This window comes from Oncorhynchus masou, chromosome 17 (genome assembly GCF_036934945.1).
Source record: "Oncorhynchus masou masou isolate Uvic2021 chromosome 17, UVic_Omas_1.1, whole genome shotgun sequence".
NCBI lineage: Eukaryota > Metazoa > Chordata > Actinopteri > Salmoniformes > Salmonidae > Oncorhynchus > Oncorhynchus masou.
Window position 1 is genome coordinate 7,088,169 of NC_088228.1, and position 19,430 is coordinate 7,107,598.

General features: G+C 44.6%; 1 protein-coding gene across 1 annotated transcript; it reads left to right on the plus strand.

Annotated features, from left to right (window-relative positions):
• Positions 1–424: 424 nt before the first annotated feature.
• On the plus strand, positions 425–14,739 carry LOC135558124 (phakinin-like). The gene is made up of 8 exons (XM_064991866.1): positions 425–951; positions 8,798–8,880; positions 9,576–9,732; positions 10,076–10,237; positions 10,541–10,669; positions 10,914–11,149; positions 11,438–11,519; positions 14,602–14,739. The coding sequence occupies exons 1-8, from the start codon at positions 505–507 to the stop codon at positions 14,644–14,646; spliced, it is 1,341 nt and encodes a 446-aa protein (XP_064847938.1). The 5' UTR covers positions 425–504; the 3' UTR covers positions 14,647–14,739.
• Positions 14,740–19,430: the final 4,691 nt, after the last annotated feature.

Sequence of the window (19,430 nt, forward strand, 5' to 3'; positions counted from 1 at the left end):
CACATACACCTCTCTCATACACACACCTCTCTCATGCACACACACACACACACTCACACACACACACACACACACAAAGAGGAGGTAGAAACATCTCCAGTCAGATTTTGTCCAGTCAGAAGTATCGGTGGCAGTGTGTGCTTGGGGATGGGGTGAGCAATCCAGCACTCAATGGAGTTTTCCTGAGAGGGCTCCAATGCTGGGTCAGCCAAAAAAGAACAACCAGCAGCCACACACAAAGAGCCCCAATCCACCAACCTGAGCCAGTCCCAGTCACAATCACAGCACAAACACCACAGGAGAACAATAAGCCCCTCTGCTTTCCAGAAGCTCAGGCCACAATAAAGAGCCATGCGCCCAGGGACTACGGCTGTTTGACACGATCAGGCCACCGAACAGATTCTAAGCCTCTCAACGATGTCCATGCAGGGTGACTAGCCTTCTGACACCCACACACCTTGTTCTCTCCCATCTCATACCCGCATTGTCCTAGAACAAGAGGCAATGCCTCTGCCGAGACGTCGATCCTCCTTCCTGAACCAACCTGCCGCCAAGGAGCGCCCAGGTAGTGCCAACACCAGGGTTGGCACCGCAGGCATCACCAATGCCCCCCGGGGAGTCTTTGTGGGGACGGCCCCCGCGGGCATCGCCTCCAGCATGGGCACGCGCGTGTCACGACGAGCCCTGGGCATCAGCAGTGTGTTCCTGCAGGGGCTGAGGTGCACGGCCGTGCCTGTGATGCCCCACGGGGTCGGGACCAGTGGCAGGCAGTACCCTGGGGGCGCCGAGAGCCTCAACAGCTGCCTGATGGAGTACAGGGACAAGGTGCACGCCCTGGAGCAGCTCAACCAGCAGCTGGAGGAGCAGATCAAGCACTGCCTGGATCGTAAGGTGTCCAGCGCTGGAGCCTGGGGTCCCCTCAGACAAGACTGGGAGGATGTTTACAGACATGTAAGTAAGGAAGTAAGAGAGAAAGAAAGAAAGAGAGGGAGAGCGAGGAGGGATTTTAAAATGAAGAGAGGGTACAGACTGATAAGTGGGGAGTGAGAGAGAAGTGGAAGAGAGAGAGGGAGGAGAGGAGTAGAGAAGGAAGGACCTCTGAAGACAGGTAAGAAAGGAAGGATGAGAATGAGAGGATGATGGGAAGAGAGGGTACAGTCAGGTAGGAGAGCAAGGGAGGAGAGTGTACAGAAGGTAGGAGGGGACAGACAGGTTTGAGGGGAGAGAGGAGGGGAAGAGAGGGTACAGACAGGTTTGAGGGGAGAGAGGAGGGGAAGAGAGGGTACAGACAGGTAGGAGGGGAGAGAGGAAGCGAAGAGAGGGTACAGACAGGTAGGAGGGGAGAGAGGAGGGGAAGAGAGGGTACAGACAGGTAGGAGGGGAGAGAGGAGGGGAAGAGAGGGTACAGACAGGTTTGAGGGGAGAGAGGAGGGGAAGAGAGGGTACAGACAGGTAGGAGGGGAGAGAGGAGGGGAAGAGAGGGTACAGACAGGTAGGAGGGGAGAGAGGAGGGGAAGAGAGGGTACAGACAGGTAGGAGAGCAGGGGATGAGAGGGTACAGAAGGTAGGAGGGGAAGAGAAGGAACAGACAGGTAGGAGGGGAGAGAGGAGGGGAAGAGAGGGAACAGACAGGTAGGAGGGGAGAGAGGAGGGGAAGAGAGGTTACAGACAGGTAGGAGGGGAAGAGAGGGTACAGACAGGTAGCAAGGGAAGAGAGGGAACAGACAGGTAGGAGGGGAAGAGAGGAGGGGAAGAGAGGGTACAGACAGGTAGCAGGGGAAGAGAGGGTACAGACAGGTAGGAGGGGAAGAGAGGAGGGGAAGAGAGGGTACAGACAGGTAGGAGGGGAAGAGAGGGAACAGACAGGTAGGAGGGGAAGAGAGGGAACAGACAGGTAGCAGGGGAAGAGAGGGAAGACAGGTTGGAGGGGAGAGAGGAGGGGAAGAGAGGGAACAGACAGGTAGGAGGGGAAGAGAGGGAACAGACAGGTAGGAGGGGAGAGAGGAGGGGAAGAGAGGGTACAGACAGGTAGGAGGGGAAGAGAGGGAACAGACAGGTAGGAGGGGAAGAGAGGGAACAGACAGGTAGCAGGGGAAGAGAGGGAACAGACAGGTAGGAGGGGAAGAGAGGGAACAGACAGGTAGGAGGGGAAGAGAGGGAACAGACAGGTAGGAGGGGAAGAGAGGGAACAGACAGGTAGGAGGGGAAGAGAGGGAACAGAGAGGTAGGAGGGGAGAGAGGAGGGGAAGAGAGGGTACAAACAGGTACGAGGGGAAGATAGGTGTAAAGAAGGACATGAAGACATCTACAGTCAGGTAAAGAAGAGAGGGAGTTGTTGGAATGGTTCACAAGGTTGATAAATTAAATCTGTTTATTTGTAACACATGCAGAAAACAACAGTTGTAGACTGTTGAAAAACACATGAGAAATAAAACACACAAGAATTTGAGCTATATACAAGTCCAGTATCTGTACCATATCCTAGAATTAAGTTAAGATGCTCCTGCTGAGTCTTCAGTGATGCAACATTCTACTGTTCTATACCTTCTACCTGATGACAGCGATGCAACATTCTACTATTCTATACCTTCTACCTGATGACAGAGATGCAACATTCTACTGTTCTATACCTTCTACCTGATGACAGCGATGCAACATTCTACTGTTCTATACCTGCCACCTAATGACAGCGATGCAACATTCTACTGTACTATACCTTCTACCTGATGACAGCGATGCAACATTCTACTGTTCTATACCTGCCACCTAATGACAGCGATGCAACATTCTACTGTACTATACCTTCTACCTGATGACAGCGATGCAACATTCTACTATTCTATACCTTCTACCTGATGACAGAGATGCAACATTCTACTGTTCTATACCTTCTACCTGATGACAGCGATGCAACATTCTACTGTTCTATACCTGCCACCTAATGACAGCGATGCAACGTTCTACTGTACTATACCTTCTACCTGATGACAGCGATGCAACATTCTACTGTTCTATACCGGCCACCTGATGACAGCGATGCAACATTCTACTGTTCTATACCTTCTACTTGATGACAGCGATGCAACATTCTACTGTACTATACCTTCTACCTGATGACAGGGATGCAACATTCTACTGTTCTATACCGGCCACCTGATGACAGCGATGCAACATTCTACTGTTCTATACCTTCTACTTGATGACAGCGATGCAACATTCTACTGTACTATACCTTCTACCTGATGACAGGGATGCAACATTCTACTGTTCTATACCTGCCACCTAATGACAGCGATGCAACATTCTACTGTTCTATACCTGCCACCTAATGACAGCGATGCAACATTCTACTGTTCTATACCTTCTACCTGATGACAGCGATGCAACATTCTACTGTTCTTTACCTGCCACCTGATGACAGCGATGCAACATTCTACTGTTCTATACCTGCCACCTGATGACAGCGATGCAACATTCTACTGTTCTATACCTGCCACCTAATGACAGCGATGCAACATTTTACTGTACTATACCTTCTACCTGATGACAGCGATGCAACATTCTACTGTTCTATACCTTCTACCTGATGACAGAGATGCAACATTCTACTGTTCTATACCGGCCACCTGATGACAGCGATGCAACATCCTACTGTTCTATACCTGCCACCTGATGACAGCGATGCAACATTCTAGTGTTCTATACCTGCCACCTGATGACAGCGATGCAACATTCTACTATTCTATACCTTCTACCTGATGACAGAGATGCAACATTCTACTGTTCTATACCTGCCACCTAATGACAGCGATGCAACATCCTACTGTTCTATACCTGCCACCTGATGACAGCGATGCAACATTCTACTGTACTATACCTTCTACCTGATGACAGCGATGCAACATTCTACTGTACTATACCTGCCACCTAATGACAGAGATGCAACATTCTACTGTTCTATACCTGCCACCTGATGACAGCGATGCAACATTCTACTGTTCTATACCTGCCACCTAATGACAGAGATGCAACATTCTACTGTTCTATACCTGCCACCTGATGACAGCGATGCAACATTCTACTGTTCTATACCTGCCACCTAATGACAGCGATGCAACATTCTACTGTACTATACCTTCTACCTGATGACAGCGATGCAACATTCTACTGTTCTATACCTGCCACCTAATGACAGCGATGCAACATTCTACTGTTCTATACCTGCCACCTGATGACAGAGATGCAACATTCTACTGTTCTATACCTGCCACCTAATGACAGCGATGCAACATTCTACTGTTCTATACCTTCTACCTGATGACAGCGATGCAACATTCTACTGTTCTTTACCTTCTACCTGATGACAGCGATGCAACATTCTACTGTTCTTTACCTTCTACCTGATGACAGCGATGCAACATTCTACTGTACTATACCTGCCACCTGATGACAGCGATGCAACATTCTACTGTTCTATACCTTCTACCTGATGACAGCGATGCAACATTCTACTGTACTATACCTGCCACCTAATGACAGCGATGCAACATTCTACTGTTCTATACCTGCCACCTGATGACAGCGATGCAACATTCTACTGTACTATACCTTCTACCTGATGACAGCGATGCAACATTCTACTGTACTATACCTGCCACCTAATGACAGAGATGCAACATTCTACTGTTCTATACCTTCTACCTGATGACAGCGATGCAACATTCTACTGTACTATACCTGCCACCTAATGACAGAGATGCAACATTCTACTGTTCTATACCTGCCACCTAATGACAGCGATGCAACATTCTACTGTACTATACCTGCCACCTAATGACAGAGATGCAACATTCTACTGTTCTATACCTGCCACCTGATGACAGCGATGCAACATTCTACTGTACTATACCTGCCACCTAATGACAGAGATGCAACATTCTACTGTTCTATACCTGCCACCTAATGACAGCGATGCAACATTCTACTGTTCTATACCTTCTACCTGATGACAGCGATGCAACATTCTACTGTTCTTTACCTGCCACCTGATGACAGCGATGCAACATTCTACTGTTCTATACCTGCCACCTGATGACAGCGATGCAACATTCTACTGTTCTATACCTGCCACCTAATGACAGCGATGCAACATTTTACTGTACTATACCTTCTACCTGATGACAGCGATGCAACATTCTACTGTTCTATACCTTCTACCTGATGACAGAGATGCAACATTCTACTGTTCTATACCGGCCACCTGATGACAGCGATGCAACATCCTACTGTTCTATACCTGCCACCTGATGACAGCGATGCAACATTCTAGTGTTCTATACCTGCCACCTGATGACAGCGATGCAACATTCTACTATTCTATACCTTCTACCTGATGACAGAGATGCAACATTCTACTGTTCTATACCTGCCACCTAATGACAGCGATGCAACATCCTACTGTTCTATACCTGCCACCTGATGACAGCGATGCAACATTCTACTGTACTATACCTTCTACCTGATGACAGCGATGCAACATTCTACTGTACTATACCTGCCACCTAATGACAGAGATGCAACATTCTACTGTTCTATACCTGCCACCTGATGACAGCGATGCAACATTCTACTGTTCTATACCTGCCACCTAATGACAGAGATGCAACATTCTACTGTTCTATACCTGCCACCTGATGACAGCGATGCAACATTCTACTGTTCTATACCTGCCACCTAATGACAGCGATGCAACATTCTACTGTACTATACCTTCTACCTGATGACAGCGATGCAACATTCTACTGTTCTATACCTGCCATCTAATGACAGCGATGCAACATTCTACTGTTCTATACCTGCCACCTGATGACAGAGATGCGACATTCTACTGTTCTATACCTGCCACCTAATGACAGCGATGCAACATTCTACTGTTCTATACCTTCTACCTGATGACAGCGATGCAACATTCTACTGTTCTTTACCTTCTACCTGATGACAGCGATGCAACATTCTACTGTTCTTTACCTTCTACCTGATGACAGCGATGCAACATTCTACTGTACTATACCTTCTACCTGATGACAGCGATGCAACATTCTACTGTTCTATACCTTCTACCTGATGACAGCGATGCAACATTCTACTGTACTATACCTGCCACCTAATGACAGCGATGCAACATTCTACTGTTCTATACCTGCCACCTGATGACAGCGATGCAACATTCTACTGTACTATACCTTCTACCTGATGACAGCGATGCAACATTCTACTGTACTATACCTGCCACCTAATGACAGAGATGCAACATTCTACTGTTCTATACCTTCTACCTGATGACAGCGATGCAACATTCTACTGTACTATACCTGCCACCTAATGACAGAGATGCAACATTCTACTGTTCTATACCTGCCACCTAATGACAGCGATGCAACATTCTACTGTACTATACCTGCCACCTAATGACAGAGATGCAACATTCTACTGTTCTATACCTGCCACCTGATGACAGCGATGCAACATTCTACTGTACTATACCTGCCACCTAATGACAGAGATGCAACATTCTACTGTTCTATACCTTCTACCTGATGACAGCGATGCAACATTCTACTGTTCTATACCGGCCACCTGATGACAGCGATGCAACATTCTACTGTTCTATACCTTCTACCTGATGACAGCGATGCAACATTCTACTGTTCTATACCTGCCACCTAATGACAGCGATGCAACATTCTACTGTTCTATACCTTCTACCTGATGACAGCGATGCAACATTCTACTGTTCTATACCTGCCACCTGATGACAGCGATGCAACATTCTACTGTTCTATACCTGCCACCTGATGACAGCGATGCAACATTCTACTGTTCTATACCTGCCACCTGATGACAGCGATGCAACATTCTACTGTTCTATACCTTCTACCTGATGACAGCGATGCAACATTCTACTGTACTATACCTGCCACCTGATGACAGCGATGCAACATTCTACTGTTCTATACCTGCCACCTGATGACAGCGATGCAACATTCTACTGTACTATACCTGCCACCTAATGACAGCGATGCAACATTCTACTGTACTATACCTGCCACCTAATGACAGAGATGCAACATTCTACTGTTCTATACCTTCTACCTGATGACAGCGATGCAACATTCTACTGTTCTATACCGGCCACCTAATGACAGAGATGCAACATTCTACTGTACTATACCTTCTACCTGATGACAGCGATGCAACATTCTACTGTTCTATACCTTCTACCTGATGACAGCGATGCAACATTCTACTGTACTATACCTGCCACCTAATGACAGCGATGCAACATTCTACTGTTCTATACCTGCCACCTGATGACAGCGATGCAACATTCTACTGTACTATACCTTCTACCTGATGACATCGATGCAACATTCTACTGTACTATACCTGCCACCTAATGACAGCGATGCAACATTCTACTGTTCTATACCTTCTACCTGATGACAGCGATGCAACATTCTACTGTACTATACCTGCCACCTAATGACAGAGATGCAACATTCTACTGTTCTATACCTGCCACCTAATGACAGCGATGCAACATTCTACTGTACTATACCTGCCACCTAATGACAGAGATGCAACATTCTACTGTTCTATACCTGCCACCTGATGACAGCGATGCAACATTCTACTGTACTATACCTGCCACCTAATGACAGAGATGCAACATTCTACTGTTCTATACCTTCTACCTGATGACAGTGATGCAACATTCTACTGTTCTATACCGGCCACCTGATGACAGCGATGCAACATTCTACTGTTCTATACCTTCTACCTGATGACAGCGATGCAACATTCTACTGTTCTATACCTGCCACCTAATGACAGCGATGCAACATTCTACTGTTCTATACCTTCTACCTGATGACAGCGATGCAACATTCTACTGTTCTATACCTGCCACCTGATGACAGCGATGCAACATTCTACTGTTCTATACCTGCCACCTGATGACAGCGATGCAACATTCTACTGTTCTATACCTGCCACCTGATGGCACTAGGTCAAATCAAATCAAAAAGGCTGAAGCACTGATTGAGTGGGTGGTCGGAGCTGGAGATTGTGGCGGGCTTTGCATTGGATAGCTCTTTCATTTAGAAGTGACAGTTTTGGAATGGGAGTCTAACCTCGATGCAGTGTTTCTGGCCCTGGGTTGCATAAAAAGTGTTTCCCTTAAGGGTTAATTGTCCCTTACCTTAAGGAATTGTTTAAGGGTGTTGCATAAGGCCCCGCAGACATTTCCTTCGGTGAGGACATCATTTAAGGGTTTTACGTTAGTTTGAAGGCACGTAAGGCAGAAAGAGTCTCTGGTTACCATGGAGACGACCTGATTCACTGACTGAAAGTCTCATCAAAAGAGATCACATTTATTTTGGGGAGAAAAATAGGTGTGTTAATGCTGTTCGAGGGAGGAATAAAGTATATTTGGTTTTCAGCAATTGGTGGGTAAAATCCTCACGCGAAATAAACGAGGTGATATTCGACGTTCACCTGCTTTAACCCTCCAATACACCACCGGTCTTACTGTCCTCTCATAATGGTCCTACCTAAATAAGGCATTTTGAGTCCCTTGACTTCAGATTTCACAAGGGTTATATTAAGACATTATAAAAGGTGTTTAACAAATAATAGTGCATTATACATGCATGCAGAATACCCATTGATGTTGAACTTCAGAGCATCTGTTGCGCTGTAGTGGATAGACTGACAATTTGCAAAAACTCCCCCACAGGTTAGTGAGTCCATCCTTGCCAATGCCAGGCTAATGCTGCAGACAGAGAATGTGCAGGCCAACGCTGAGGACTTCAAGGACCGGTGAACATACACTCTCCTACCATCCTCTCTCCTAGAATCCTCGCCTTCTCGCATCCTCACCTCCTCTCATCCTCACCTCCTCTCATTACCTTCTCTCTCCTCGCATGCTCTCTCCTCACCTCCTAGCATCCTCTCTCCTCACCTCCTAGCATCCTCTCTCCTCACTCCTCTCTCCTCACCTCCTACCATCCTCTCTCCTAGAATCCTCGCCTCCACACATCCTCACCTCCTCGCATCCTCACCTCCTCTCACATTACCTTCTCTCTCCTCACCTCCTAGCATCCTCTCTCCTCACCTCCTAGCATCCTCTCTCCTCACCCCCTCTCTCCTCACCTCCTAGCATCCTCTCTCCTCACCTCCTAGCATCCTCTCTCCTCACCTCCTCTCGCCTCACCTCCTTGCATCCTCTCTCTTCACCTCCTTGCATCCTCTCTTCACCTCCTTGCATCCTCTCTCTTCACCTCCTTGCATCCTCTCTCTTCACCTCCTTGCATCCTCTCTCCTCACCTCCTTGTTGCATCCTCTCTCCTCACCTCCTTGCATCCTCTCTCTTCACCTCCTTGCATCCTCTCTCCTCATCCCCTCACACCCTCTCTCCTCACCTCCTTCCCAAAATGTCAGTACCTAGGTAATCGAGAAGATCTCCTTGACTTTCGAGTTTCACTCTGTCTCCGTTTCCTTCTGTCGTCCTGTAGGTATGAGAATGAACAGCCGTTCAGGAAGGCAATGGAGGAAGAGATCAGCTCTCTGTACAAGGTGATTGACGACGCCAACCTGACCAAGTCGGACCTGGAGAGCCAGATGGACAGCATGAGGGCTGAGCTTCGGGACTTGGCCTGTAACCACGAGGAGGTGGGTCCAGCATGAAGGAATAAAGCTCATAAACCAGTCAGAATACCAAGCTAACAGGATTTTTCTCACTTAGAATACACAAGACAATTTTGGGATATTCATTTAGTTTACTTACCCAGCATAGGAATATATACGCCACATATGAAACCCTAACTGCTAACATTTTCATAGGATTCCTTTCTTGTGGGGTTTCAAGTGTTATGACAAATGTTCCACTGACAATCATTTGCCTCCACAGAGTGAGAGACTACACCTCATCGAGCTAATTCTTGTCTAAAATCAAGATCATTAGTTGATGATGTGAATCCGGTGTGTTAGTGTTGTGTTCTGCTGCCCCCTACAGGACGTGAGGGTGCTCTACAAGCAGATGGCAGGTGGCGAGATGGACGAGCTGGACGCTCCCATTGAGACCAATCTGGACCAGATACTGGCCTACATTCGCTCCCACTGGGAAAGAGTCATCGAGAAGAACCGTGCCGAGACCGACGCCTATCTGGAATGCAAGGTAAATTCATAATGTTGTGCCCCATCTGTACAAGCTATAACACCTGAATAAACAAGGGGGAAAACAACCATTTACTTTTAAACAGATGTGTACTTGACATTTATTTACATTTGTCTGTCAGTTGTTTATCTATTCTGAAGTCAGCTTGAGCTTTGTTGTGTTTACTAATAGGGCCAGTCAAAGCACAGGAAACACACCTGCTCTTTGATGTAGCTTGACGGCTGTACATTTGTATGCGCATGTGTGTGTGTGTGTGTGTGTGTGTGTGTGTATATGTGTGCGTGTATATGTGTGTGAGTTCAGCAGGCGGAGAGTGTGGGCAGTAAACTGAGCCGTGAGGAGGAGGAGCTGGAGAGTCTGAAGACAGAGTGTAACGATGCTGGCTGTAAGATCCAGAGTCTGCAGGCCCAAACTGAGTCTATCAGAGCACTGGTACGTACGTATAGTGATGCTGGCTGTAAGATCCAGGAGGGGGTGGGGGTTGTTGGAGGTGTCAACTGCTTCAAAGCCGGCACACCTTCCAACACACCCGTTCTCAAAGACTGATATGTTGTGGACATTTTCATCTCAATAAATATTTTTTGCTGTTGTTGTGCGATATGAAGCATGTTTTTTCGTGGGTATTTACAGTTGAATTCTGGCCTGATCCTTCGTGTTGTTCTTATTGCTTCAACAGAAGCGAGGTCTGGAGAACTCCCTGAACGACGCCAGGCATTGGCACGACATCGAGCTGCAGAACCTGGGATCCGTCATCGGCAAGCTGGAGTCGGAGCTGGGTGACGTCCACGGCGACGTCGAACAACAGCGTCACGACTATGAGACGTTGCTGGGAAACAAAATGCGTCTGGAGCTGGAAATCGGCACCTACCACGGCATCTTGGACGGGGAGGAGAGCCGCTACCACCCCTCCATGTGAGTAGGGTTAGGGTAGCTAACTTCAAAGAAGAAGATTAATAGCCCAGCAGGCAAAATTTGACACATGACGTCGTAATGACATCATTTTAGGCCGTCATTGTAAAATAAGAATTTGTTCTTAACTGACTTTCCTAGTTAAATAAAAGGTTACTTAAAAATTAAAATTCATTTTCTGGTCGTAAACTGGTTTTGTGTTTGTGCTATGATGGCAAGATGAACTGCACGTAATGTATTCCAATGGGTGAAATAGCAAGACCTCTTTTGACACAGTGTTCCTCTCAACAGGTGCGCAGGTGCATCAGAGCCGAGGGGAAACAAACTCCCCTTCCTCCCCATTCAGAGCCCTATGGCAGCCCAGCCCTCCAAGGTAAAGTATACAGCCCGGTTCAAAACACAAGGAGGAGCAAGACACCTCTTTATGATCTCAAAATGGCTCTATTGTGATGGCAAGTTCAATTGAACAATATCTTTAAAAACTCAAGAATTGTTTCGGAATGTAAAGCATTCATCGGGGGGGGGGGGCAGCTTGCTGAGAATATTGACAGAGGCATTTCATCTCTTGCTTAAGCATAAATCCACACACAGATCACAATGATCTTGAATTTCGCTAATATTTCACACACCTGTGAAATCTGACTGGCTTGTGAGAGGTGTGTGAAGTTGTTCTGTGCTTCTGGAAACGTCTTCCTTGTGCTACACTTTTAGAAACAAAAAGGGTTCCAAAAGGTTCCTTCGGCTGTCCCCATAGGAGAACCCTTTATGGTTCCAAGTAGAAGCCTTTATGGTTCCAAGTAGAAGCCTTTTTGGTTCCAAGTAGAAGCCTTTTGGTTCCAAGTAGAAGCCTTTTTGGTTCCAAGTAGAAGCCTTTTTGGTTCCAAGTAGAAGCCTTTTTGGTTCCAAGTAGAACTCTTTTGGGTTCCATGTAGAACCCTCTGGGCTCTATTTTAACTAACCTAACACAATGGTAAATCTAAGTGCAGGCGGTAGTGCTATTGGTTCAGGGGTGTGTCAGAAATATTTTTTTGCTATTTTCAATGTCACAATTATCAGAGAGCTTGCTGGCGTTGACGTGAAAGGGCTGGGCTTTGATGAATAAATAAGTTGTAGGTGTGTTGAGGCTTGCCCCCTCACTGGCCAATCAGAACGTGCTCCATATACGGTTGCTTCAAGTTGTGTAGTTATGATCAATACGATGTATTGCCTTGGAATCAACTCCAATTCCAATGTTAGTTCGTTATAGTTTGTTAAATGGCTTACAGAAATGAAATAACAAAATGTAGACCTATGCCATCTTTGCTAAATAGGTTAACTTAAACCCATTTGCAGTCCACATTGTTCTAAGTAATTGTGTGGCTTTAATAGCATTCACACTGATATAGGGGCTAGACCTACTGTAAATTGCATTATGGCTGAGCATGGACATGACAAATATTGTCAATAAGCACAATTAAATTCATTATTGATAAGGCCTAACAAGAGAACTACCAACAACTTGTTTTAAATAGGTCATGTCACATTCACAGGCACCGTCACTTCTCATATTAAAACGACGCAGACCAGGGAGATTTACGCACATCCAAAATGTGTCCTGCAAGGCTAAAATAATGTGGGCCTACCTACAATACATACAGTGCCTTCAGGAAAATATTCAGACCCCTTGACTTTTTCCACATTTTGTTCCCTTACGGCTTTATTCTAAAATGGATTAAATAAAATAAAAATCCTCAGCTATCTACACACAATACCCCATAATGACAAAGTGAAACAGTTTTTTTTGTGTGTGACATTTATGCAAATTAATAAATTAATAAAAAACAGATACCTTATTTACATAAATATTCAGACCCTTTGCTATGAGACTCGAAATTAAGCTCAGGTGCATCCTGTTTCCATTGATCATCCTTGAGTCCACCTGTGGTAAATTAAAATGATTGGACATGATTTGGAAAGGCACACACCTGTCTATATAAGGACCCACAGTTGACAGTGCATGTTGAAGGTCTCCGAGAACACTGTGGCCATCATTATTAAATGGAAGAAGTTTAGAACCACCAAGACTCTTCCTAGAGCTGGCCGCCTGGCCAAACTAAGCAATCGGGAGAGAAGGGCCTTGGTCAGGGAAGTGACCAAGAACCTGATGGTCACTCTGACAGAACCTCCCAGAAGGACAACCATCTCTGCAGCACTCCACCAATCAGGCTTTTATGGTAGAGTGGCCAGACGGAAGCCACTCCTCAGTAAAAGTCACATGACAGCCCGCATGGAGAAACAAGATTCTCTGGTCTGATGAAACCAAGATTGAACTCTTTGGCCTGAATGCCAAGTGTCATGTCTGGAGGAAACTTGGCACCATCCCTATGGTGAAGTATGGTGGAGGCAGCATCATACTGTGGGGATGTTTTTCAGTGGCAGGGACTGGGAGACTAGTCAGGATCAAGGGCAAAGGTGAACAGAGCAAAGTACAGAGAGATCCTTGATGAGAACTTACTCCAGAGCGCACAGGACCTCAGACAGGGGCACAAGTTCACCTTCCAACAGGAGAACGACCCTAAGCACACAGCCAAGACAACGCAGGAGCGGCTTCGGGACAAGTCTCTGAATGTTCTTGAGTGGCCCAGCCAAAGCCTGGATTTGAACCCAATCTAACATCTCTGGAGAGACCTGAAAACAGCTGTGCAGCGACGCTCCCCATCCAACCTGACAGGGCTTGAGAGGATCTGCAGAGAAGAATGGGAGAAACTCCCCAAATACAGGTGTGCCAAGATTGTAGCGTCATACCCAGGAAGGCTCAAGGCTGTAATCTCTGCCAAAGGTGCTTCAACAAAGTACTGAGTAAAAGGTCTTAAACTGAAATATCACATTTGCATAAGTATTTTCTAAAAACCTGTTTTTTTGCTGCATCGAGACACATTGAGACACATTGCCAATACAATACGATTGAATTACCTGGTAATTTGAATGTGAAATAATTAGCTGACAAGTGGAAGCTATGTGCTGGCAATTTATTAGCTAAACTATCTTGCAAAGTTGTTAGCTTTGTAGTTAGCTAAGACATTGTTGTTAGGTTGTTTGTAATTATGGAGAACCAGGAATGATTAAAAATAAAATAAATGAAAATGTATACATATCAATGTATATAATTCCTCTTCATAATTTTTGGAATTTGTTATCATCTTTATAATGATCACAAATGCATATCAATGCATTCATTGTCAATTACATTTCTCATTTAATCATGGGTTTATGTGTATGCATTTATTTAGTATTTTCCAAATTTTGTATTTATTTAGATATTTTAATAAGTTTCCAGATGTATTTTGTTTCCACTCCTGATTTTCCAGACCAGTAGTTTGCTGGTTCATATATATATATATATATTATGCATTTTTCAAGTCCTTCATACTATTTTGGTAAAATTAACTACATATTAATATTGTTTGTCTTTTCAGGCTCCAACACATCTAGTCCCTAGTGGAAGGACATTTGGGGAATAAATCTCTCACACCGTTGTTCTCCAAGATATCTGTGCAAAGTTTCCTTTTGAAACCATGTTTTTACTACAGAGTTGAATAAAATCGAAACCTCTGCAAGAATGCATTTGGACCTCTTTTTTTCCCCAACTATTCAAATAGATTGGGGTTAGAATGGGAAAGTATTCACACAGAAAGTATTCAAACCCTTTGACTTTTTCCACATTTTGTTGTGTTGCACAGCCTGAATTTACAATTAATTAAATGTAGATTTTTTTGGGGGGTCCTGGCCTACACACAATACCCAATAATGTCAAAGTGGAATTGTGTTTTTCGAAATGTTTACAAGTTAATTAAAAATGAAAAGCTGAAATGTTTAGAGTCAATAAGCATTCAACCCCCTTGTTATAGCAAGCCTAAATAAGTTCAGGAGTAAAAATTTGGTTAACAAGTCACATAATAAGTTGCGTGGACTCACTCTGTGTGCAATAAGTGTTTAACATGATTTTTTGAATGAATACCTCATCTCTGTAACCCACACATACAATTATCTGTAAGATCCCTCAGTCGAGCAGTGAATTTCAAACACAGATTCAATCACAAAGACCAGGGAGGTTTTCCAATGCCTTGCAAAGAAGGGCACCTATTGATAGACAGTCAACATTGAATTTTCCTTTGAGCATGGTGAAGTTATTAATTACACTTTGGTCACTACAAAGATACAGGCGTCCTTTCGAACTCAACTTCCGGATAGGAAGGAAATCGCTCAGGGATTTCACCATGAGGCCAATGGTGACTTTAAAACAGTTACATAGTTTATTAATGACTGTGATAGGGGGAAACTGAGGATGGATCAACAACATTATAGTAACTACACAATACAAACTCAACTGACAGTGAAAAGGAGGAAGTCCGTGCAGAATAAAAATATTCCAAAACATGTATCCTGTTTGCAACAAGGCACTAAAGTAATAAAAAAATATTAAAAAAAATGGGGCCAAATCCAATACAACACCTTACTGACTACCAGTCTCCATATTTTGAAACCAACGCTGAAAAACATCCCTACCGCATGATGCTGCCACCATGCTTCACCGTAGGGATGGTATTGGCCAGGTTTCCTCCAGATGTGTCGCTTGGCATTCAGCCCAAAGAGGTTTCATCAGACCAGAGAATCTTGTTTCTTTCGGTGCCTTTTGGCAAACTCCAAGCGTGCTGTCATGTGCCTTTTACTGAGGAGTGGCTTCTGTCTGGCCACTCTACCATAAAGGCCTGATTGGTGGAGTGCTGCAGAGATGGTTGTCCTTCTGGAAGGTTCTCCCATCTCCACAGAGGAACTCTGGAGCTCTGTCAGAGTAACCATCGAGTTCTTGGTCACCTCCCTGACCAAGGCCCTTCTCCCCCGATTGCATGATTTAGCCGGGGGACAGCTCTAGGAAGAGTCTTGGTGGTTCCACATTTTTTCCATTTAAGAATGACAGAGGCAAACTGTGTTCTTGGGGACCTTCAATGCTGCAGAAATGTTTTGGTACCCTTCCCCAGATCTGTGCCTAGACACAATCCTGTCTCAGCGCGTTACAGACAATTCCTTCAACCTCATGGTTTTTGCTCTGACATGCACTGTAAACTGTGGGACCTTATATAGACAGGTGTGTGCCTTTTCAAATCATGTCCAATCAATTGAATTTACCACAGGTGGACTCCAATCAAGTTGTAGAAACATCTCAAGGATGATCAATGGAAACAGGATGCACCTGAGCTCAATTTAGAGTCTCATAGCAAAGAGTCTGAATACTTATGTAAATAAGGTATCCATTTTAAATTTTTAATACATTTTCTAAAAACCTGTTTTTGCTTTGTCATTACGGGGTATTGTGTATAGATTGAGGAAATGTTTTTATTTACTCCATTTCAGAATAAGGCTGTAACGTAATAAAATGTGAAAAACATGAAGGGATCTGAATACTTTCCGAATGCAAGGTACACTACACGGTACATTACCAAAAGTATGTGCTCATCAAACATCTCATTCCAAAATCATGGGCATTAATATGGATTTGGCTGGCAGGGATGTTCCTGTCCCATCGCGCACTTGTGACTCCTGTGGCGTGCCTGGCGCAATGCACGCTGACACGGTCACCAGTGTTGCTGGCTTCCGGGTTTAGCGGTCATTGTGTCAAGAAGCAGTGCAGCTTGGCTGGGATGTGTTTTGGAGTATGCACGGCTCTCGACCTTCGCCTCTCCCGAGTCCATACGGGAGTAACTACCAATTGGATACCACAAAATTGTTTAAAAATATAATATAATAAACAAATAAGATGTCCCGTCACTGGAACTAAAGGGCCCGAACCATGAAAAACAGCCCCAGACCATTATTCCTCCTCCACCAAACTTTACAGTTGGCACTATACATTGGGGCAGGTAGCGTTCTTCTGGCATCTGCCAAACACAGATTTGTCCGTTAGACTGCCAGATGGTGATGCATGATTCATCACTCCAGAGAACGCGTTTCCACTGCTTCAGAGTCCAATGGTGGCGAGCTTTACACCACTCCAACTGACGCTTGGCATTGCACATGGTGATCTTAGGCTTGTGTGTGTGGCTGCTCAGCTCCTGCTCGGAAACCCATTTCATGAAGCTCCCGACGAACAGTTATTGTGCTGATGTTGCTTCCAGAGGCAGTTTGGAACTCAGTAGTGAGTGTTGCGACCGAGGACAGACAATTTTTACACGCTCCCCCCTCAGCACTCTGCGTTCCTGTTCTGTGAGCTTGTGTGACCTACCACTTCACAGCTGAGCCGTTTTTGTTGCTTTTAGATGTTTCCACTTCACAACAACAGCACTTACAGTTGACCAGAACAGCTCTAGCAGGGCAGAAATTGGACAAACTGACTTGTTGGAAAGGTGGCATCATATGACGGTGCCATATTGAAAGTCTCTGAGCCCTTCGGTAAGTCCATTCTACTGTCAATGTTTGTCTATGGAGATTGCAAGGCTCTGTGCTCAATTTCATGCACCTGTCAGCAACAGTTGTGACTGAAATAGCTGAATACACTAATTTGAAGGGATGTCCACATACCTTTGTATAAATAGTGTATTAGTGTTTCCTTTTCCTTTTTTAATTATTTTTTATATATATTTTTTTCAAATGTTAGACTTTTTCTTCCCCTCTAACATTAAAGAGTATTTTGCTGGCTGTTTGTGTACATCATTGACTACAATTTTGAGTAAGGTGTGGTTCGGTCCTATGAATTTCTCCACTCAGATGGTTTTGGAGTTGTAATGAATGCTGTGCCATGGTTTCAAATAATAATAATTGTGTCTCACGCAGGCTATATGACTCAGTTAGCCTGGGTAAACCACTGAACGCTGGTGTAAAACAATGGTGAGCACTGCATTCAGTCTGGTTTAACCAGGCTATGACTTAGCAGGTGCAGAGATCTAAATTGAAGTCATTGATAATGACCGGCCCAAATTTTCGGTCTTGCCCTTGTGAGTCAAAAAGAGGACGGAGGGGAAAGGACATTTCAATTGCACGCTCCCACAAATCAAATCAAATGTATTTATATAGCCCTTCTTACATCAGCTGATATCTCAAAGTGCTGTACAGAAACCCAGCCTAACACCCCAAACAAGGGTTAAGACCACATTCATCCATATACATGACACTGCACAATTCATATGAAACAGAGACTTTCATTCATCTTAGAAAACACATAGAGATGTTCAACAACACAGTGTGTCCTCAATATAAATTCTGTAATTGTGAAAACAAAGTGGGTGTCAGTGATGACATTCATATTGATGATAGCTCCTTGGAGGAAAGTTGCTCGAGTTTAGTATTTTGTTCTTTCTTCATTTACTGGGGATTCTGGGTTGTTTATTTCTCCTCTGTAAGGAGGAAACCAGATCCTGCAGGGTGTGTCTATGACAATTGAGTACTTTTTCCACCACTGTGCGACCTTATGGTTCACCTCGCTGGCGTGGTGATCGTGTTGTAGTGGGGTCACATATGACAGAGTAGCAGCCAGAAGAGCAATGTGATGAGGGTTTCTGGGAGGAGTCATCGGTCCCCCTTCTCCTGCACAACTGGCTCCTGCTGATGTTCCGCATTTATCTCACTCTGCGGAGGACAATGGATCAACTGTTACTTAACAAAGTGTAAATCAGAAGGTCACCCAAATCTTCCATTGCCATTAATGCATAATTAATGTGAATGTAAAGACTAACACGCACACAGATCTGAAGATAAGCTTGGGTCTATAAGGACAATGAGAAAATCACCAAATGTAATTATGACCTGGGATGTTTCCTTTGTTATGAAAGAAAGTTGGAGGGGACATGCATTCAGAGGAACTTTGTGCTTGTAACCCTTCAATGATTGACTGTGGGGGAATCTCTATAGCTAGAGTGCCGACACTTCAATCAAAGGTCTAACATCACAGGGTAATACGGTACATCCCTATTCCAAAGCAACATTTTAGGAAATGCTGCAACGAATGTCCCACATTCTACAAAAGTTCCCTGTGATCCAAGAGTCAAAGGACTGCTCACCAATGATTGTCTACTCCTCAAAAGCAATCACAAAAACAATAACACGCCACAAAAAAAAAACTATCAAGATAGTGAATAAGTACTCATATAACAAGTTTACCAGAAAAGATCGAATCGGATTATTTCACTGCTTGTTTCTATGGGCGCCGATTGTGTCGTAATCATTGCAACGATGAAAATGACCATAGCGGCTGCATTTTCTCTCTTCTAACAAAGTGGCGGCGGAGTCTGCAGTATTCAAGACAGACGTGAAA